Source organism: Psittacula echo, assembly GCF_963264785.1.
Source record: "Psittacula echo genome assembly, chromosome: 1".
NCBI lineage: Eukaryota > Metazoa > Chordata > Aves > Psittaciformes > Psittacidae > Psittacula > Psittacula echo.
In genome coordinates, this window is record NC_137735.1 from 143,899,222 (window position 1) to 143,921,989 (window position 22,768).

Consider the following 22,768-nt stretch of genomic DNA (forward strand, 5'->3'; position numbering starts at 1 on the left):
CGTATTAAGACTGCAACCGCTCTCCTGTTCCGTATAGCAGTGAAATCCTGTAAATGTAGATGATTTCTAAAATTTGCCTAAAAATTGTCTTGCTGTAGTTTGTTTGGACAAGACAGAACTATTGATCTGGTAGAGCAAGTCTTTTTGCTGTTGCTGAAACCTTTTTGGCAGCCATCTTGTATCTTCAATTACTTACGAGTGATCTGGAGGAAAAAGGCGTTTTTGTAGAATCTGAGACGGCAAAAGCACAAAATCTGAGTTCCCATGAAATCCACTCTTGTTTATCAAGAGATTCTCAGTGTGTTTCAGGACAGGACTATGCTCTTGATTTAGAGCCAACTCAAGAACTGGGTTGAAACAGGCTAATTATATCCTATTGTTGGGGGGGTGGGGTGGTTAACAGCAGCAGAGTTGACGAGGTGGCATTTTTGCATCTTCAATTTGTTGCTTTTATTACTTCAAATTTTATTAAGATTGTAGAGACATTACTGCTTCTCCTCCCATCCCTTACAGTTCTTAAACAAATATTCTGAGTTATAACGTAAATTTTTAATCCTCTTCCATTCCGTTTACTTCTTGCAGTTCTTGTGTGATTGGTGAAAATAAGTCTACGCTGCAGGGATACAAGAGGAGCAACAGCCTGAGGTAGGGCTTGGAGCTGAAGTTTCTTTCTCAGTACGATTGCAGGGGCGGTAGAGACTCTCAATCAGCCAGGTTCTTCCACTCATCCTCAGGGAAAGTCTGCGAAGTCTGAAGGTTGAGACCACCTGTGTGAGACCCCTTTTAAAATGGGGTGGGGGGCTAAAGTGCTGGTTTTTTTGCCACATTTAGGTTCTTCCTTTTCTCCTTTCACATCCATGTATTTCAAAACCTTTTTGTGGTGAAGCTCTGGAATGTTTCCTTATGAGCCAAAAGAATGCTGGTTCCTGTGTCCTGTTAATTAAAAAATGAAAAAAGGAGCAGCAGACTTAATGTGGTGCTTAGTGCTTTTCCCACTGCGATGTTGTTGTGATGACAAAGCCAGCATAAGTGACAGGATTAATTCCATATGTTACAGATGGATACATTTTTCCAAAATATTTTTGTGACTAGAGTTACGTATGCAAGCAGTAAAGTCAAGCCATATGTTGTGATCAAAAGCTGAGCTGGTGTTAAATTATATTTGTGAATGTAATTGCAATTTGCAGTATAATTGCAGTTTGCAGTTGTCACCGAACAGACTTCTGCCTTGTAGTGAATGGGTAATATGTGACTGTGAATCTTTTAAACTTTGCACTGTAAAGCTGTTGTACTTTTTGGTCTTACTCCATGAAATGTATGGTAAGTTTTGCCTTGCCTTCAGTGGGGTCAAGGTAAGACACCAGGATTTATTATCTGAAAATTACTGTTTGGCATAATGGAATGCAAGAAGAAATTAATTACTCTTATTGAAAGCTTTTAACAGTTGGATGTGCTTTGTACAGTCCTGTTTTAAATCTCACCGGGTTAAGTACAAAGTAAATAAACCAGTCATTCTAGCTCAAAATCTGACATCCTTCAGGAAAGCTTGGCTGCTTGCTTGCTGACTCATTAACACTGACTTCCATTTAGAAAGCACTTGAATGATGGTAGGTTCACATCCTGTCTAACTTTTTGACTTAATGTTGTTCAAGAATTCCAGATCCTCTCAATGATCATTCTGATTCAACTTTGAATTAATGTAGCTGCCTAAAGACAGTTTAGAGTTGACCTTTCCCTGATTCTTAACTCTCTCTTTTCTGCATTAATCTTGCCTTTTTGACATGAATGACATAGGCTGAATGACTGGGATTGTTTGAGTTCTATGCATGGCCTGCCTAAAGCCTGCCTGTTAGTTAAAAATAAGAAAGGTTTTGTTAGCCAAAGACCTGCCTCATGTACTTCTAGTGATAATATTTAATATTAATCCCAAGTCAGTCCTTGGGAATCTTTTAAATTACTTTCCGACACTTTAGAGAGCAAAACTACACAGATGCTTTGCATCCTTTTGACTTTGATTTCTGATGTATGTAAAGCCAACATACACATTAAGTTGGGAGTGTGTATTGTAAGTATTCCAAGAGAATAAAATACTTGAGCAGACTCTTCTATAATGGATATGTGTATTTTTGTGAGCACTGGTTAACTTTGTCAGACTCCTGGCAGACTAATGCTTGCTGGTAGTTGAGCCAAGTATGCCATCTTATAAATGTCAATGGTGTTATAATAATCAGTGCACATCTTGGCTTCCAACACAGAAATGTACTACTGTAGCTAGTGATAAACTCGTTCTTTTTATTCTAGAATCAGATTTTGGTTTTTAATGCCATGTCGGGGATAAATATTATCTTCTAAAATAGGCATATAATAGTTTTTAATATGTTATTTCTCATACTTATCCAGCTAGGAGAAAAAACGGTTGTAAAACCACAAATGTTTTGAATTGTTCACACTGCTTAAATTATTTACTTGCTTGAATATTATATGTAGGTTCAAATTGAGTAAACTCACAAGGGGAAAGATGTATTAAAGCATTTCATTATAATTCCCAGCCTCTTTTTGAATTTGTTTCATACAGGCTGCTGCAGATCCAATGTCTTCCTCTGATGCACCAGAAGATGGCCCAAAGGAAACATCAAGTGTATCGCAGAATATCAGTATGTTTCTGGTTTGACTGGGGAGGGTATATCACGTTGGAAGTTTATTAAGCTAAACCTCCATGTCTTTTCCTTCCCTAATAAGGATGTGGCTGTTGGCACACAAGGGAGATGTGAATGAGGTCATATCTGACTTAATCTGTTCTTGATTTGTGGAAAAGCCCAGTTGTATAAACCAAATTTGGAAAGAGCAATGACATATCGATTGTCAGTTTGCTGCTCCCATGCTCTCAAAAGAAAGTAAATGGTTTGTGATTTAAGAGATCTATTTGGCTATTGTTTTAAGCTTAGTTTTTGCTCTCTAAGCCAGAGATGTATAAATACGTATTTGCTTAAACATTCTGGCATTTAGTGTTGTGACGTTGAATAAGTTGTTCCAAGTGGAATACTTTTCCCTTGCTAGCGTTATAATATTTTGATATGAAAGCCAAGCCTGCAGGAATAGAAGTATTATTCCAGCCAGAACTGTCTTGTAAAGCCCAGGAAGAGCATCAGTCCTTACCTTTTAGTGGTAAGGATCAGATAATGACAGACAGTCCTTTCTCAGGAGGAGAAAAACCAAAAGCTTCTTAAGATTTGTTTTATGTTTTGTGATACACTGTTGTCATGTTAATGCACATGGTGCCCATTATGAACAATAGGAACATTTGGGTTGTGCTTTCTGGCAAATAATAAGCTCTGAACCACGATAGGGTGAATTAGTTGGTAACAGCAGCATTGCTGTAATGTTGAAGTTGCTCAATAATCCCTAAGGACTGCAGCTTTCAGAAATAACAATCATGGGAGCAAACAGAGCCTTGACTAAAGCTATGGGAAAACCATTCAGACCTAAAGAAGCAGATTAATTTTTTATGTTGCTTTTTACTCCAGATATGGAAGTTGGTTTAATAAAAACCATGGCTGCTCCTGAGAATGTTTTTCTTGATTATGTACTTAAATGATAGCATCTGGTACTGCACTGATACAGCAGTTTTTCTTCACATGGAACATTATTCAGTCCAGTTCTGAATATATGTATGAGGTGAAGGCCGGAAAATTAATAGAGATTAAATCCTTTAAGAGTTACTGAATACATGGAAACCACTTTCAACTGGCGGAATCTGAGCTATAAATGGCCTTAGGCTAGGAGGGTATTTGGAGAAGGTGTTGTGCACACTTCCCATTTCTTATATTCTTCCTTAGATATCTACTTTTGACCATTGTGGGGGGAGGATGTTTGCTTAGGTAGATTTTGGTTGATCTATTATGGCTACTTTTATGATTATGTGGCTGAGAGCTACAAATGCAACAGCTCTACTCTTCTTGCTTTTACCATCATGTTTTCCCCAACCCTTCCTTAGGAACATGGTCTTAGATCAGACCATACTGACTGCAACGCACCGTGTTCTTGGGTATTGATCATGAAGTAGTAGGCTACTAAAATGCTAACCAAGAAGGGTGTTGGAGGGTGACTTTTGTTTTGTGTTTTTTGTTTGGGTTTGTGTTGGTTTTGACATGAAATCTTGAGATGAGTATTTGTGGGACACATCTGGGGCCAGAGCCACACAGTTAAACCTGATGTGTTAAATGAATGTATGGTAGGAGGCTGTAATTTATGTGCATCTTTGACATCCTGCCTGCAAACTGTTCACTAACCTTTATTTTTTCCCTGGGATTATGATCTTATTCCAGGCTTCTGGACCACTTGAGACCTCTGCTAACTTGTGCAGCAGCTTGCCAGAGAGAGAGAGTTGGTTGAAAACAAAACTCTTGATGGCTTTTTTTTTTTTCTCCCTAAGATTCATTACAGCTTAAAGATGATTTACTCGAAGTTACTGTATTTCCCATTGATGCAGAACTGAAGCTTTTCTATCTCAGTTAATGAGGCTTTCTGGCATTTAACAAGCAACTGTAATGGACCTAATAGCTATTCCTATTTGCCATGGCAAGCTTGACATAGATGGGCTAAACTCCTGTTGTACTATTCTGTTGTAAATAGTTCATTGTTGAAAGTAGGGAAGAATGATTGGTTTCCTGACCTGAATAACTCTTAAGGTTTAATTTTCAATTGTATACTGATACATGGTGTGTTAATCACAGAAAAGGCTAAGACTGGTACTATAGGTATCCTGTATGTGCCAATATGTGCAAGTGACTTTACCAGCACATTCACACCAGTGTACTTGTGTTGCTATTTTATACAGACAAAATCCCAAAAGGGAATGCTTTTGTTCTAGAATTTAAAAATGCTCTTTTTTCTTTATTTTTTTTCCTTCAATTTAGTGTATATCTTTTCTAAGTATTCTTTGCTTCTCTGTCCACCTCACCTGCCACACAGCTTCTCTCTTTCCCTTACTGAACTGCGTGGACAACCTGTCCCAGTGTCCACAGGGTAGGAAACCTGGACTGAGACCCATGCTTGGAGGCAGCCTCTCCAGTGGTGGCACTCTCAATGATGTAGCCTCAGAATTGAATGTAAGATTACAGTGGTAAATCAATGGCCTTTTAGCTCTGCTCTGCTGTTTAGTGGTGACATTTTTTTCTGTTTTACTTACTTGCATTTTATAGTCAAGTATGCTTTTTTTTTCTGCTTTTCTTTACATTTATAGCTGATGCAGATGCATTTAAAATTCTCCTGGAGATGAAGATTAAGAAGAGGCAGAAAAAGCCTACTTTACCAAGCACTGTGACTGAGCTTGACACTGAGGATGGTTCTAAAGTATATGTGGTTGGAACAGCCCACTTTAGTGACAGCAGCAAAAAGGATGTAGTGAAGGTAAATACTAGGTGGGAGCCCTTTGGCAGGATGTTTACAATGTTGTCAGGTTACCATTACATAGAAGGCAGTCCAGCTTTGACGTGGTTCTGTAACCTCCAGACTCTGTTCTTTCCTATTAGCTGTTGGAGGGCTATCAGCGCTGTGGCCTGAGCTAGGAGGCAGACCCATTATCTTAATAATTTTTTTATGCAATACATTGCTTTCCCATCTCAAATATTTTTATTTGTCCTTAAATAATGCAGTTACAGTTGTCAGTGTTACAAATAGAAGTCTAGCTAGGGAATTTACATTCCCTGTCACAGTACAGCATCGCGTCGCACTGACAGTGCATACTATGGTTGTTGTATACTTGCTGTGATGGGGACATGCTGAGAAAATGCAAAGCCTAGCACACAGACTGCAGTTTACAGCTTTTCTCTGCTTGGAGTGTGTAATACTAAGCTGTAAAACCACGCCATCCCAAATTTGGATTCCATTCTCAAGATGCAAATAGTTCTGAAGCTCTAGTGAAAGTAGGAACTATTTCATACTCTACCTCATGCAAAGTCTGAAGTTTAGAGTGGCTTTATTTTCCAGGAGCTAGAGGGGAAGGAATCTTGGGCCAGAATCATTAACCCTAGTTCTTACAAAGCTTATTCCAACTCAAATTGCAAATAATTGCAGAGTATGATCAAAGGAACTTTGTGAATGTAAAATGTTTAACATCAAGTTTTTCTTCCCTCCTCCCTGCATAATGTGTTTCCCACCTCCCTGTCCCAAAGCTTCCAGTATATAAGGCATTTCACTGTTATCCTCCTTAAAATATTTCTCAATACATAGTTATTTGGAGAACTCTTATTTACTCTTTTACTGTTCTTTTAATTGAAAATAACTGCTGGAATGTGCTTTTTATTAAGTCCCTTTTCTCATGGAAGTGTCTATTGGCTGCATTTCTCTTTAATCCTTCCAAAACTGGTGTAAATAAATTCATCTTTTTCAGACAATACAAGATGTGCAGCCTGATGTAGTTGTGGTGGAACTGTGCCAGTACAGAGTTTCGATGTTAAAGATGGATGAGAAGACATTACTAAAAGAAGCCAAAGAAATAAATCTGGAAAAACTTCAACAAGCTATAAAGCAGGTATGAGTCCCATAGAGAGAACTAAAGGTTTCTGTTAAGAGTAATTTGTCAACCTGCAACCAAAACCAGTGTTACCATTAGCTGGGAACCTAATACTGTTGACCTAGGTGAGAATACCATTACAGTGGCAAAGTTAGGTTTAGTATTTTTCTTTTCAGGAGGAATATTGAGGGTTTCTGTTCCACAGGGGTGGTTTGGACAGTTGTTGACCCCACCAGGAATCCTCCTGGGTTTAACAGTTGCTCTGTTTGCAGGATGCAGGTCTAATTTCATAATTGTAATGCTCTGCTAATATATTAAATAGTATAATTCTTGCAATCTCCATCTGTGCCACAGCTGTTCAGGGATCACTTAATTTTAGTATTGTCTGTTGTGATCTGTTTAGCTGCTTTCCTTTGTCATCCTAGTGAGTTGCTCTTGTCAATTCTCATCCACTTGTCTTTTGAGTATTTTCTAATTGATAGTAGCCCTTGAAGGAGGTTTCTGAAAAATCTGGGCTGGAAAGTGGGATTCTGTTCAAATTACAGCTACTCTGGCAGTTTGGTGCCATCTGGGATGCGTGTGCAAAACAAGTGTTGTCCTGCGTTTTTTCAGTTTCAGCCAGTTACCTTGTATTTAAGTAATTTTAAGCTAGGCACAGTGAAACAGCACAAAGGTGGCTTAAAAATGACAGGACATTTGATTAGAATGGCAGTATGTGGTCAATAGTAAAGAGAGGTTCCAGTGTCCAGCTGAATGAACAGATTAATAGATTGTTATTTGGCTGTATGGTAAGTATATATTGGAATTGTTTTATTGATGTAATTGGGGAATTTTTAGGATTGCACCCCTCATATGAATATCACCTGCATCCATGCAGAAGCACTTGTAGTGGCTGGAGGATAGTCTACTGTGTGTATAGTGTCTTGGTGCAGGCTTTCTGACTCACCGGCAGTAACGTGTCTTTCCTGTTTTCTTTATGTCCTGTCAAAGGAAAGGACATTGCAAAACACTTGCATATTGCATGAATTACTGCATCTGTTTATTTTGGGTAAGGTGAATTGTTGTGATGTGTGTAGCCAAAAGAATATGTGCTCACAATGACCAGAGCAGCATAGCTGGGGATCTTCTGACCTCATCAACAGGCACAGAAGCCTATTTTTAATATCAAAGCTAAATGCAACAGTTTTTGTTGTGCTTCTTTGTTAAAAGCAAAAGGACAATGAAAATCAAACAGCAGACTTTTCTCTGTGGTGTAAATTCATGTTGGCATCTTTGTAATTATCACTTCCTGCTAGGGTTTGAAGTGATCTTGTGTGCAGACTGTAGGCTTCAGACTGTGTTGGCTTCAAAGCTAGAGAATAACATGAAGATCCTTCCTACTATTACAGCTTAATCTTAACTTTTGTTACCATGTATAATGCAAATAATAAGATTTGGTCATTGCACCTTCTAAATAATATATTTCTCCATCTATAGTCTCAGCCCAACCTTAACACTTTGCTTCGGTAGCAGTATGGATTATATAGGGAGAACCAGGAAAAAGAGTCCAACTGTCTCATGTTAAATGGTAGTGTGTTTGATAGTGTCTGGTAGAAATCAAGCCAGCTGGTAGGTTGCTTGCTCATGCTTCAGCTGTCTTCTCACTGAAACATGCATTCAGGCCCAAAAGCTACACCAAAAGTCAAAACTACTTGCAGCTTTCATCCTTGAGTATCAAATGAGGAAAACTGTGTCTCATTATAATCACTTGTGTAAAACTTAAGCAGTAAAATTGCATTTCATCGGTCTTAATTGAAGTTGGAAAATGAGCAGAATGTTAACATGAAACTATTACACACTCACAATGGGTCACTGGTACTCACAGCTTACCAAGAAACTGTTGCATGTTAAAAACAGCCTTCTTCCTCCAGACCCTCCTTGAATTTTAAAACCCTTACAGTTGTTTGCAGAGAACTACCTGTTTGCTTTCCATTAAGCAAAGCAACACAGTGCAGGCTGGTATCTGGCTCAAATGTGGATTACCTGAAGATACACAGTAACAATTGGCTTAAACCAAACTGATGAGACAGGTTTTGTCTTATCTTCTCCCCTGTCTTACTGTTTCTACTGTCCCTTCGGTGACCAAACCACAGTCCCATGTTAGTCTGAATAGGGCTTGCTTTTTAGCTGTATCATGTCCATCATGTATCATGGCTGTGTGATTGCTAGTCCTGACATAGGAGGAGTTGAGAAACTTTGTTCTGGGGCAGAAGAGAAAGTGGCCTGGTGACAGCAAAATCTTAGCTTAGCCTCACTTTTTTAACCTACTCTTTTAGGCTGAAGTTACCTGTGCAGGAATATATTGTTATAGTGTATGTAACTTTTTTAATGCTTCTGGCCAGTTAAAAAGGTCTCATTTTGCGCAGTGTAATACAGCCCTCTATGTTTAAATAACCTGCAGGATTGTCTTATTTAGTAAGATGGATATGGTGTGAATCAGTAGATGACTGGTACATTCATGTGGACAGGAGCAGGCTGCTGTCATTTGTTACTGCACTTTAAAGTCAAACCTCCAGTGCACTTGAAGGAAGCAGTACGAAACCAGTTCAGGCTCCAGGTGGCAAGGCTGTGTTTGCACAGGACTGTGTCCAGGGGAATTAGGGTTTTTAAAAGAAGAAATCCAGAGGACTAAAATTCAGACTGTTTCTGCCCACAGTTGTGCAGTTAGTGCTGGATCTGTGACTTGTTATGCAGTTAAAGAGTAGCCCCAAGGCCTCCTTCTTTGGCTGTGTTCCCATATGTAGTATAAGCATTTCTGTGCTGAGTCTGCTTTAGAAGCCCTCTGGCAGCTGCCAGTAACAGATGTCTGGGGAAAGGCATTAGAACCTGCAGTTGTACTTTGCTTGGGTATTCCTACCTCTTCCTGTCCTTTTCACTATCTCCATGCTAGTCATGGTGTCTGATAGATTGTGTCTTCCTCAGACATCCTTTCCCAAACCTCACAAGTATATAACATGTTTAATCTCCTCTCATATGTTTGGTATTTGCACGTTTTCTAGTTCAGGTATCTTGTTTTCAAGACAGCTGTTCACTAAAGGTTGTACAGCAGCCCGTTGATACTGAGATTTTTATTTTGTTCCTTTCCTGGTAATCCCTTTTTTCGTTCTTGCTTTCTAACTGCCATTGAACACTGGGCTGATAAAATTAGTATTTCACATTCTCTCTCGTGTGCTAATAGCTCTGCATCCCTCTGCCTGTGCAGTTAAGTTTTTTCTTACTTGTGCATTGCTTTGATTTATGACTGTTGCATCTAACTTGTGAAATTGCCAGCCACTCAGATTTAATGTTCTTTTGTGATCACCTTTCCTTTATCTGACATGGAATAATGTGATATCAGTAAAAACCTTATTTATTGTCTTGCTCCTGTTGTTTTTTGTACATTTTGCTCTTTATCCCCTGACAGTATCTGGCTGGCCAGTTGTTGCTGGTTTCTGCATAGGCTGCTTGTCACCTTTTATCTCTTTGATGCTGAGCAAATATGGCAGGCACTGATATCCATGCAGGTTGAACACAGATAACTGGGACACACTTCAAAGATGCATTCCTCTGTTAGCCAGCAGCATGAATCTTTCTGTCACTGTGTAGAAATGAAACTTCAAATACATCAGTCCTAAAGGGAAGAGCAGCCAGCAAATAACCTCAGGCTGCATTATCCCAGTTTTCTTTGTGGGCATCTTTTCTGAACTTTTGGAAACCCTTGTCCCCCAGGCTTTGGAACTGTATCTCAAGGTTGCTCAAAACCCTTTATCTTGCTGCCCTTTCTTCCTCATCTCTCCCCAGGAGCCCAGTGCCCTGTTTTTCTGCCATGCTTGCTAGTTTGTAGCATGACAAAACAGATAATCAACTGGTTTTGAAAATAGGCCCTCTTTTGCCAGCTCTGGTCCTCTGTGGCTCTTCAGTCCATTTAATTGTAGAAACTGCCTACAGCCTTTGGAGAGGTCACACAAGTATCAGATGTGGCACAGGGTGGGTCATTTGAGCGTGGCCCTAAATACAACAAATGCAGACCAGGACCTTCCTCTGGTAACTTCAAGCAGCTATATTAATTTAGGCTATCCTGTGTAACCTAATCTTTGATTATGTGAAGCTTGTGATACAGCAGGAAATGAGCCTTTGGTGAGGGAAGGGGGAATGCCTCTACTGGTAGTGGCGTGGGCTGATGCTAAATTGGAGGAGATATGTAACTAAGGTGCAGGTTTCACTCTGGGACTGGTAACACTCACCCACCGAGTCTTAGTTGTAAAAATAGCTGGTTGAGGACAGCCAGAGCTGGACAGAAGGAACAGCTGTGAATGGATTTTTTTGTAAAAGGATAGGGAAGGGAAATTCTGCGTAAGTATATTTGAGGTTTCTTTTTCTTTTTAGAAAGAAGAATCCTTAATTTAGTTCTTTGTTCAGAAAGTTATAGACTGTGCAAGGAGGGGCCTTCAGTCTGCTTATTGGGAATGAATCACACTTGGGATTGTGAGGCTTTTGCAAAGGTGTCATGTGCTGAAGTCATGCACCGCTGTTTCTTGCACAATGCGAGATTCTGTTTCTGCATCAGTTAACCTAACTGGTCCTCAAGCCTAGTTTTTCCCAGGGTTGTGGAAGTGTTTATGATTAGACCATTAGCTATTTCCCTTTCAGTATATCTAGAACATGGCATTCACTCTACAGCCAGCGCAATATACTCCTGTGTTTGGGGTGGTTTTTTTGTAACCAGATGGATCAAGAACAGTCAAATGCACAGTATGGGCTGTTCACCTTTCGGTTATTCAGATGCCTTCTTCAGGCAGGTGAAGTAAATATAGACTGAAGTAAGCCTGCCTGCCCTCCTTTATTTTCTTAACTCTGCCATGCGTTTTTGTTGAAAGTGAGAATACCTTGGCCACACTGAAGTGAAAAGCTACTTTACAACTGATACAAATTGATATAAGAGCAGATACTGATCAGTGAATTGGCTCCAAAAGACAGCTTCAGTGCTGCTTCTTCACTAAGATAATTAATATGGATTTTTCATGACTGTGAGCAGTGTATTCTTCTTCGAAATCCACACAGCTTGTTAATTTTTTTTTTTTAACTTATAATAATGTTTTTCTCCCTCTTCCGCCAGAATGGAGTCATGTCTGGATTGATGCAAATGCTGCTTCTGAAGGTCTCTGCTCACATCACAGAACAGCTGGGAATGGCCCCAGGAGGAGAATTCAGGGAGGCTTTCAAAGAGGTGCGAACTTGAAATGGTTTTTCTGAGGTCAAGGTACTGGCCTTTTGCTCCCAGAGTTGAACTAAATAAAACCATTTTTTAGTGACTGGAAAGGAGTACTCTGGCCACACTTGTGCTGAAGCCTATGAAGGTCTAAGAATTGGTTTCAGCTTCAAAGTGTACTTGAAAGTATAGATGTCTGTAGCCCTAAGTGGCATGAAAGAAACTCCACAAAGGCTTCAGATGATAAGGGTTTTTCCTGATGGTATTTCTGGTGGCATTTGTTTCTATTTCATTAATAATTTATTGCTTCTTGTGTTCCTGCTAAATAACTGGTTTTGAATTCTGGATATGGATCCTGATCCTACTGTTGATGGTGTCAGGGTTTCAGGTTGACAACCAACTCTAAAGCATTAATGCGATCTAACACGCTCATCTAGAAAGATCGTTAGGGAAATGAAATATGTGACTCGTCTGCTAGTCACATCTGGTCTGAGAACATTCCTTTTTAAGGTACTGCCAGCTCTGATACTGGGAAGTAAATAGCTGGACTTCTGCTGTGTATCACAGCTACTCTGTTTCTTTTTGTCAGGGGATCCTGAGGCACTATTTCCCCTCTATATATCCGCCTTGCAGAACTGATCTTGCCATTTTTTTAAGTTACATATTAGTAAGGAAATCTGAGATAACATAGTTGTTAAAGAATCTGAAATTACTTGGTTGGTTTATCCGTAACAAAAAGATAACTATGTCAAGGCTTAGTTTCCTGAGCATTCCAGGCCACAGTGAAACGTTTAAGTGGGAAACTAAAAATGTATCTAAATTAGCTCTGTCCTGTTCTGAAGTGGCTGTTTGATATTTTTAAACAAGCATGCATAGGGAAGAACTTTCTATAAATTCTGTACTGTGCTAAAATTTGTCAGTCTGGGCTACAGTGAAGTCTCACCTCATGTTGTTGTGTGGTATCTGACATCAGTTCTTGTTTCATAAGCTCCTTCTTGAATATATCTTACCATGAGAAAGTGATGGATTACTGATCCTGACAAGTCCTAGGTAAAAGCAAAATGACCACAGTTGTTGTTAGACTTTATTCAGATCCAGAGAGATACTGAGCCCCTTCTGTTTAGCTTTGGTCATAAGCAGAAGCTTAATGCTTAGGTGAAAGTAACCCAAAGAGGGTGGCATTACAAATCAATGTTGTTACTGTAATACTTACTGCATCTTGTAGCTATGAAGCAGTATTTTAGAAACTTTACTGCAAAACCAAAACATGTTTTGCATGTTGAAATATGACACTACTTGCCACTTATTTTAAGTTATCTTGTGTAGAACAATAAAACAAACATTCTCTTAATTTGTATCTTCTTTTTCAGGCCAGTAAAGTACCTTTCTGTAAATTCCATCTTGGAGACCGGCCCATCCCTGTTACATTTAAGAGAGCAATTGCTGCACTTTCTTTCTGGCAAAAAGTCAAACTTGCCTGGGGCCTTTGCTTCTTGTCTGACCCAATCAGGTATGAATAAGCATCCCATATGTTTATTGTGGTGAATTGCTGAGTTCTTTAGTTTGACTTCAGTACAAGCTGGAAGTCTTTGGTACCCAACCTGCTGCAATTAAACTTGAAGTTAATGAGAAGGATAAATATACAAATTACCCTGCAATAAACCATATTTTCTGAAAAGAAAGCTGGCTTTCTGGTCCTGTTCCAGCTCTTTCTTTAATTGCTTTTTGATACATTACTGCCAGGTAAAGTGAAAGATTTAGTGCTGGAGAATTCCTAATGTGCTTAAGAAAAAGCTTTTTTAAGCTTTTATGTATTGATTTATTTTTATTTATTTCTATGCTGAAAATAATCCTTTCCACTACTGTGTGTGAATATTGTAAATAGAAGAGAGTAGGGCCTTGGCATGCTGATTTATACCTCCTTAAGATTTCCAAAGGGCTTGGGCAACGATTCCTGTTGTGCTAATTTATGTGTAGATCAGGGCAGCATGAGAACTGAATCTGCTGACTGAGCATATGTTTGGAACAAGAGAAAACATTTAAATTTGTGAACAACATGTGGACTGTTAGTGATTATTGCCTTTATAAAGGCATATTGTTAAGAACATTTGCCTTACAGTGATATTTCCCAGACAGCTCTTCTCTTTCTTAGTTTGGTTTCCCCTGCCCTTTAGAGACATCCCTGCGCTAAGTTTGCTTCCTCTTTCCACAAGCAGGTGTGTGTAACTTGCTTGAACTGGGTGAGAACATAAGCACAGCTGTTCTAAATTCAGCCTGCTCCTGCCAGACTTGCAGTGGTGGGAGGCTTGCCAGAAATGTATCCTCTGACTCTCAGTGCCTCTGTCATGCCTTGTGACTTCAACTTTTCCCTACTCAGGAAATGATCTATGGCATTTTTTATAGGCTTTTAAAATTGGTCCAGGGCTCAAGCTGTAGTTGTATCAATCAAACCTGCTGTTTTTCTGTACTTAATTGTCATTTCCTGTAAATATTTGCTGTTACAATAATCTGTAAAATGAGTTTGACTCTGTTTCAAGCTATAACTACAGTTCATGCGCAAAAAGTAAGTTTTCTTACTAGTCTAATACCAGCATGAAACTGTTTGCAGGCTTTTGGGGAGGGCATTGAAGAATGTATTTCTCTGTAGCTTCTCCCACTCTTTTATCCATCCTAAGAACATTTTGGTTTTGAACTGGAATATCAAGATAATTATAGTACATGCACACTAGCTTCCCACTGGAGTTTGACAATAATCTCAATTGTTGTCATAGAATTGATCTGCTACGTTGATTTTTACAAATAACATGGGTAGAGGTTGAAAAGAAGAAGTGGTTATATTTGGCAAGTTATTGGGGGTAGGTATTGTGCACCCAGCCATCAATGTGAGATTCCACGGAAAATGGAGTAATAATTCAACATCAGGTTTTTTTTCATTGCCCTGTTGACGTTTGTAGTGTTCTTTTGATCTTGGAAACTAAAGAAAGCACCTTTGGCATCATTCTTCAGTATAGACAAGAGATGTGAAAACAGATGATTCTGTTGCCACAGACTATGACTGTACTACAGCTGTGGGTGCAAACAGAAGGTTAACAGCACCTATGAAAAATACTAAAGCTCATTACGTTTGTTCCTGCAGCTTTTATTTATTTTCTGCCTGTTTCCTATTCTTCTGTTCAAGTAATTGATTTACAACTTTGACTTCCTTGCTGAAGACCTGTGACTGACACTAGGAACCTGCAGAACTTTTTCCATCCCCTCAGACTGCCTTAGGCTGTGCTTTTTTTTAACTTAAATACAGCTTCTGTGTGTTCAGTGATGAGATCTGCTTACTCCAGAGGGTTCTGTGTTGGCTCTTCTAAGCTTACTAATATACACTGAAAGTGGGACACCATGATAACAGTGTCCTTTGAAGCGCTGGTCCTTTGCTCAGTTGAGTTATCAGCTTTTAAACTGGGAAGAGTGAAAATCCAGTTGAACTGCCTAGAGGCAAGTGACCTCTCTCCCTTTCCCTCACTGTAGAGGCATTGTTAGGTATCCAGTTCTACAAGTTTATGGAGACTGTTTTGGTTTTGGAGAAAAGAACTGGTTGGAGGAGATAGGTGAATGGTGTGTATAATACCCAATTGTTTTGACTAAATGGTTTGTCTTTATCAGGCTCCAAAAGCTTAACAGATACTGAGAAAACTTACCTTTCTTTCAGTAAAGATGATGTGGAGAAATGCAAACAGAAGGATTTATTGGAGCAGATGATGGCAGAAATGATTGGAGAATTCCCTGATCTTCATCGAACGATTGTCTCGGAACGAGATATTTACTTGACCTACATGCTGAAGCAAGCAGCAAAGCAGATAGAACTACCTCGAGCTTCAGAAAGTAATTGTTTTAAAGCACATGTTGTAACCAGCAACATGTTCTTTGTGTACTAGTGTGTTCAGCTCTCAGGAAATCTGGGGTGTTCTGTTCATGTGTGCCACATGTCATGTGAGATTACAGTGCTTAAAAAAAATTATGAAGGGATGTTACTCAGCTGTTGCAGCCACCTAGAGCAGTGACTCCAAATTATGATGCCTTTCTCACAGTGCTATTTAAATAAAACTGGAAAATACTAATTAGCCTGACAGGCATCTGGTATTGCAGCACAAGATGGGACAGTCTAGGCTTATGTCCACCTCAGTGCCATCCTGTTATCTCACGAAATTCATTGTCGTCATGACTAGCTGCTCAGAAACACATTTCTTACTTAATTATCTCTAACTTCAGACTTCTTCATACTTTGCCTGTTATAAATTGGGCTGTTAGGAACCCTGATGATGTGGCAATGATAATGAAACATGTTACTCTGCATGTTTCAGCAAGAATAACTGAGTTTCTCTAGCCTTTGGAAGTATTTTGCTGCCACATGTGATCTGCATGCCCTTTCTATATATAAGTATACTGAGGTACAAGTTACCTCTTATTTACTGTGTTAAGAAGATACTCATTGTCATCACTTCAGTGCAGGCCTCTGGCACTATCTTGTGGTTGAAAAAATAGCAAGGGGATTGCACTTGTGTTCTTGCATCTCCCATGCCTAATATTATCTCAGTGCTGCCTTCATAAAGTTTGTCCAAATACACATTATATCCTTTTAGCTCAGATGGTACGACTGAGAGGCACAGATATGTTCAGATGGTCCAAAGAGCAGGCTGAAGATTTATTGTTGGTCCTGGCTGCTCATGAGCCACAAGAGGAATTGCTCTTTGATTTCTTTCCCCCCTTAAATCTACCTTCTTAAAAGCTTAGTCTCTGGAACACTGGTTTAGTGAATGCCTATGAAATTGAAAGGGGTTTGTGTATGTTATGAAGGACTTAAAATACAAGATGGGACCATAGAAGACAACAACGTGAGCGACTACCTGATTGATAGTCCTTGTCTCTTAGTTAACAAGAGACAATGCCAGACAGTTTTGTTTAAAAGTTGTGCATTTATATTATATACATGCAATCTGTTCTATGTGTTCACGCTTTCAAGAGGCAAAAAAGGAGGAAAAAAACCAAAAAGGCAAGTTATATAATTAAGATACCCACAATTCAGATGAGCAGAAATATGACATCACTGCCATTGTCCAAATCAGTTGCTATTGTAGGGACATAATAAGGGGAAATTCCTGGACACTATTTGCAGGATTCAAATACACTTTAGGTCTGATACATTCCTAAACTAGGTCTGATTAGTTTCTAGCCTTTGTCTGGCTATTTGCTTGGGGGATCTCTTCCAAGGAGCTTGCAGATGTCACTTGCGCATTTAGTTTTTCATTCTGTCTTTACTCCATGCAACATATTCTGAGAGGGGGATGGAAGTTTCACTAAGGACTAAGTTTCAGGCAGGATGCTAAGCATTGCTGAGTCCTGCTTAGAAGCACACAAGAACACATGGGTGAGGTTGAAGTAGATGTGGTGTGCTTTGGATAGCCCATTCTGCTGAAGCGCTGTGCTCTGCCTCTGTAGTTGCAGCTCTGATTTAGAGCAACCCTAAAATAGGCTGAGAAGAGGCAAGTCCAAAGAAATTATTTTGAAAATGCATTTAATGGTTTTGGTGTTCTCAGTGCAGTTTTGTTTCACTTTGAGGGGGCTGCTTTTAATTTTCTGTTACTATTTCTGGAAAAATCAAGAGTGGGTTTCTAAAGCAAGACAATGGAACTTACATTCTATATTTATGTATTACATTTATGTCTAACTTTCCTCATAGGAAAGCAGCCTGGTTACTATTGTTTAGCAAGTTTTCTGTGAATTATTTTTATTGTGGCCCAGTACCATTTTTTCATTGGGGGGAGAGTAATCCCACAACTTTCAGGAACAACATTTTAACTTCCACTGGGTGTTGTGAAATTTGGACGGTAGATGGGAGGTGAGGGTGAGAGCTGGCAGGTGTTGCAGTGATCAGATAGTGACTGGCTAGCTGCTGCACACAAATGGATGGGGTTTGCTGTTATGTGCTGAGGCCAGGTCTGTTACCAGTAAATTTAACAGGGGCAGGTGTAGGCTCAAGTGCTGTTCGATTGCTCATTGTTAGCCCAGGTCTTGTCACAATTTAGATGTGTGCCAGATGCCACTGCCCAAAGTGGTGGAGAAAACCCTCTGTTCAGGAGACAGCAAAGACCAGGGCTGTTCCTGATAGGCAATACAGAAACATGACCCACACAGAGAAGGAAAGAAACTAATTTGCTGACTGTCCTGCCCTGAGGCTGGAGCATGAGCCCTGGCTGGATCTGTTTACCAAAACCAGTATGTCCTGAAAATCCAGAAACTGTACTGATTCTTTTTTTCAGACTTTTAAAATAAGAGGCAGCAGATGAGCGTTTACTTCTAGTTTTAATGTCTAGTAGTAAGAGTCCCTACCGCTTGGAGAGCTGAATTTTGTAATCTCACACATTGCCTATTTATTTATAGCTAGGAATTAGTTCTTTTACTAATCTTTTCTCTCCATCTCTCTTTCGCAGGTGAACCTAGAAAATACATCCCAGCTGTTGTAGTTGGTGTTGTTGGGATGGGTCATGTACCTGGAATTGAAAAGAACTGGAACTCTGACTTAAACATCCAGGAAATAATGAGGTAACAGTCATAATTTCCTATGTGTTGACATAACAGATTCTCTTGCTAGAAGACAGCAGTAATTGGTTTGTTTGGGGTTTTTTTTTAATTCTTCGTCACAGCTTGAAGAAGCATTACTGCTGTCACCCCTGTCCTGTCAGCTCACTGACTTGCAGTGCTCACAGATTGTGCTTACTGGAAAGAAAAAGAAAATATCCAAGGGGAAAAACTAAATAGTTGGATATCAAGGGAAGTGGAGGAGATGAGGGAGATGCCCTTGTCTAGGAATAAAATGCATTGATTCACATTTCAGTCTTTTAAATCAAGAATTCAGATGAGGGCTGTAGCAGATGTTGAAAACAGAACCAGGCTTCCAGTATAGCTTTTGTATCGTATTATACAAATTATGTATATCTATATTATATATAGATATATAGTATTTGTAGTATTCAAAGCTTTTGTTGTGTTGGGACACTGTTGGCTCTGACAAGCTTACTCTCACAGTTGCTCGTAGCCTATTTTTAGCTATATGTATATATATAAAAAGTAATAATATGTTCTAATATGTATATCTAAATATAGGCTGATTTAAGTGATGTATCTGGTCAACTCTGCTTCAAAGTACCTATTAAAATAGATGTATGTACTTTTAAAAAGAAGGAATTGGAGAACCAAGATATTCAGACTGTGTATCCTATAAAGCCACTAAGGTCAGGACTTTAGAAATGTAGGAAGGATTATAGTACAACCTGGTAGTGCTGGTTGCAGTGGGTTAGGATGATAGAGCCTTTCAAATATTGGCACTCTGTCTTATCACATTGGTTTACTGTGTTTATGCAAGTGCCTCACTCATCTGTTCAGAATCTCTAAAAAATAGAAGTGGCTGTGCCTCACCTAACTGGTGCAGTTTGGCATTAAAATACAATTTAGACAGACTTTCAGTGTCTGGATCCAGTAATGCAATGTACAGAAGCACTGCCTAACCATTTATAAGTCTCTTTTAAGGCTAAGCCTTGCCTGGAGTCATGAACTAGATGTCCATATTCCTTTGCAAATAACCTGTAAAATGAGGTTGCCCAGATCTATATGGCTAATGTTGCTTGCATTACTGACATTACAGAACTGAATAGCCCAAAGCCAGATTACATGTCTTCAAGGTTACAGAGTGGGTCTTTTCCATCAAAGTTTAAGCTCTTTGATGTGATTGTGTTTACCGTGCCAGTGCCGTGACTAAGTGGAAGGGTTACCAGTATCTTTCATAAGACAGTAATATTGCATTAGCTTGACTTTCTAAAATAATATGAAGCAAATTATATTCTTAAGATTACTATAGTTGAGGCACATTTCTCATTAAACTTTTTTACCCCTTGTGTTGTTGCACTGCAGTTGCAGAGCAGAGTTGCAGGGCTTTTGTGTGTTAGTGGCTGTCACCTCTCTAAAGTGGAAAGTTTTTCAGACTTCTACAGGTATTTAGCTAGGTTGCATGAGTTGCAGTGATCTTGGAAATTGTCTGCATAGAAACACACACATTTCTCAGACTTCCACTTTTTAAGGTTCATGCATCAAATCTGACCCTGAGCAGACGTTGCTGTTCGTTTCAGATTGTTACGAATTGATTTTTTATTGCACTGAGGAACTCCAATTGAGAAAAGATAGAGAAGCAGGAAAGAAAATGTAAAGGCATCTCTTTACCCCATCTCCTGTTCAGTGTGTGTGCTTTTTTGAAACCCTTCCTGTGCATTTCCTTTAATCTGAAAATCTCACCAGGAACAGCTTTGCCCTACTTCGAGCACATGGATCTAAACTGCGTCTAGTTCTACCCTAATATGAGTGCATCTAACCAGGTTTGAGTGTGCCTGTGCTTTTGCACCACTGTAACTGATTGCTACTGAATACATGAGAAACGTTTTCTAGCTAAATGAGAACTTGTGGTTGTTTTGAAGTGACACACAGAGACCGCTGTCACCTGTGAGAGGATTGTCCGAGTTGCACTGTAGGCATGCTGTGGGTGCAGGCTCAGCTGAGCTACTGCAGAGCTTGTTAGTGAAGGTGCAGGGCTGCTTGTGTATGTGGCTGTGCTTTTAAAGACAGCTTTATTTTGAAAGTAGTATTAGCTGTTCATTTAGTACGCAGGTTAGTAAGACTGTTTGAAGGTGGGATAGACCTGGCGTATCTGTTGTCCTCTGCCCTCGTGGTTCCGTGTGGCCATTGCAGAGAAGAGGTGGCTCTGTGAAGATCTTGAAGCCAGCAATACCTGTCAGACTGGAGAGCAGCTTCATGCGAAGCCTCTCTGGTTTGTCCATACTGTCCCCTGCAAAGCCCCAGAGTGCTCGTGTTTGGAGCCCGCAGCTAGGCTGGGAAGCCTGCCTGGCATCCAGTGTGCACCTTGCTGAAACACTCTCTGAATCTGAAAGGGCCAGCCTGGCTCCAGTCCTACCCCTCTGGCTGCACAAACCTGACCAGGTCCTGACACGCATTATCCAGAATATTCAAGCTGTTTTCCTCCGCTGTCCTGAATGACAGTGGATTGACTGTACAGATGTTGGACTTGGGCTGTCCCCTGCATTTCTTCTGACTTTTATCTCTGTGCAGAGATAGGCATAGTAATATATAGTTTGACAAACAATATTAACTTCTAGTATTCTTCAAGAAGTCTTGATGTTTCTTAGTTATTTTGATAGGGTGTTGGGCAAATTAAAGTCCGTAGCCATTAAGAGTGGCATTGTATGTAAGTGGAAAAGGCTTTATTATTATTTTTGTTGTTATTTAATTAGGGTGTGTCCCTTGAATGTGAAAGAATGTTGTTTGTTCATGACACATCTGTTACCTGAAAGCTTCGTGCACTATCAGGGGGAAGGGGAGAAAAGATCCTTGTTGGATCTTTTGGAAAAAGATTGGTTGGAAATGGCTGGAAAATGCCTGCTGTTTCCAGCTACACAGATGTTAACACTATTTTATATCTTTTGCTTCAGTGTGCCTCCTCCATCAGCTTCAAATAAGATTTTCAAATTTGTCATAAAAGCAACAGTTTTTGGACTGATGGGATACGGCTGCTATCGAATAGGTCAAAGGACAGTGCAGTTTATTCTCTCGATGCCAGCAGCACAGAACTATCTTCAGAAGCTGACAGAAATAAGGTCTCATCATTGAACATTGAGTGGAGGAACTATAAGAAGAAGGTGGCTGAAAAAGGGTGACAGGCAACAGATGTGAGCTGGACTAAAAGAAGCGTGAGATGAGGATCCTAATCATGGATGACTCACATTGGGCAACACTGAATCACTGTATAGTAAAAGATTTGATACTAAAATTACACCAGCTATGATCTAATGAGTAGGTTTGATTCCTGGTAAGTGTGTTGCATGAAACCACATGATTCCAGATTGAAGAAATATGTACGCAAATATATATATTATATATATGCATATTGTGTATATATAATGTATATTTCTGATGATGTAGTACAGCTTAAGGAGTGTATGTTCATGGCTTCTTTTCAAGAGGAACAGAACAACACAAAGTAACCTAATCGGCTGCATCTGCTCCGAAGTTCAGGGACACTTGTCTTGAGTGATTCTTTGCTTTTTTTCCCTTGGGTATAATAATACCTAGTGAGTGTTTCTGGTGCCAGACACTTTTACACGTAACTTAGAAGGACGTCTTCTCAATGTGTGTTTTATACTTCAAACATTTAGGCTTTTTTAAACTTGAGAGCTTTCAAACAATTTCAGAACTGTACAGGCTGTCATACGTACACTGCTCCAATTTTTTACAAGCCTTACTGAAGAACAGGAACGTTGCCTTTAGATTGCACCCCTCATTACTGCCACCACTTGGATTGTTTTTCTCCTGCATAGAGAAGGTATAGCCACACCATCATAATGCAATGTGGTTTGTGTCAGATGTTTACAGGACACTCTGTTCCTTTAGATTAGCTTATTTAAAGTGTATTATTTAGCCAAATCCTGCTGGATTCAGTATTGTAAATTGAAGAGACTAGACATACCAAAATATTGTTTTGTTGGTTGCTTTTTTTTTTTTCTTTTGGAGACTTTCTAGCTGGTAAAATTCAATATATTGATGTTTTGCTTTAAGTTATCTACAGCTTTTTAAGGTATCTGCAGGTATTTTAAAAGCTCTGTAGATCTTGGATTTCTGTGCTCAGGTAATTTTACACAAACAAAAACAAATTAAGGTAAATTTTAGGTATGAGCCTTAAACTTGGGTGGGACTAATGCTGAATGATTGTCGCAGAGCATTCTTGCAGACTTAATGTTTTATGCTTTTTAGCCAGAGGTAATCACCGTGTAAGTCGTCCATTCATTACTCAGTCATTTTCTTCAGTTAATACCTTAAGTTGATGGTTTTACTCTTTTTTTACAAAGCATATCAGCAGATTCTTCAAGGAACCTGTTAGTGGATGGAGAATTTGCAGTTTACCTTCCCACTGTTGCAAA

The 22,768-nt window shown here is 39.4% G+C and overlaps 1 protein-coding gene across 1 annotated transcript; it reads left to right on the top strand.

Moving 5' to 3' along the window:
- The first annotated feature begins 618 nt into the window (after nucleotides 1-618).
- On the top strand, nucleotides 619-21,697 carry TRABD (TraB domain containing). The gene is made up of 9 exons (XM_080639156.1): nucleotides 619-645; nucleotides 2,576-2,654; nucleotides 5,243-5,409; nucleotides 6,392-6,532; nucleotides 11,649-11,759; nucleotides 13,112-13,251; nucleotides 15,442-15,614; nucleotides 18,221-18,332; nucleotides 21,284-21,697. Exons 2-9 carry the CDS (start codon nucleotides 2,591-2,593, stop codon nucleotides 21,459-21,461), a joined length of 1,086 nt encoding a protein of 361 aa, XP_080495282.1. The 5' UTR covers nucleotides 619-645; nucleotides 2,576-2,590; the 3' UTR covers nucleotides 21,462-21,697.
- Nucleotides 21,698-22,768: the final 1,071 nt, after the last annotated feature.

What these genes read in the sequence shown, in the direction of transcription:
- TRABD (XM_080639156.1), top strand. Translation starts at nt 2,591, where the DNA reads ATGTCTTCCTCTGATGCACCAGAAGATGGCCCAAAGGAAACATCAAGT. An exon ending in AAGTGTATCGCAGAATATCA is followed by an intron (nt 2,655 to 5,242) that starts GTATGTTTCTGG and finishes TTACATTTATAG; the next exon opens with CTGATGCAGATGCATTTAAA. An exon ending in AACATCCAGGAAATAATGAG is followed by an intron (nt 18,333 to 21,283) that starts GTAACAGTCATA and finishes CTTTTGCTTCAG; the next exon opens with TGTGCCTCCTCCATCAGCTT.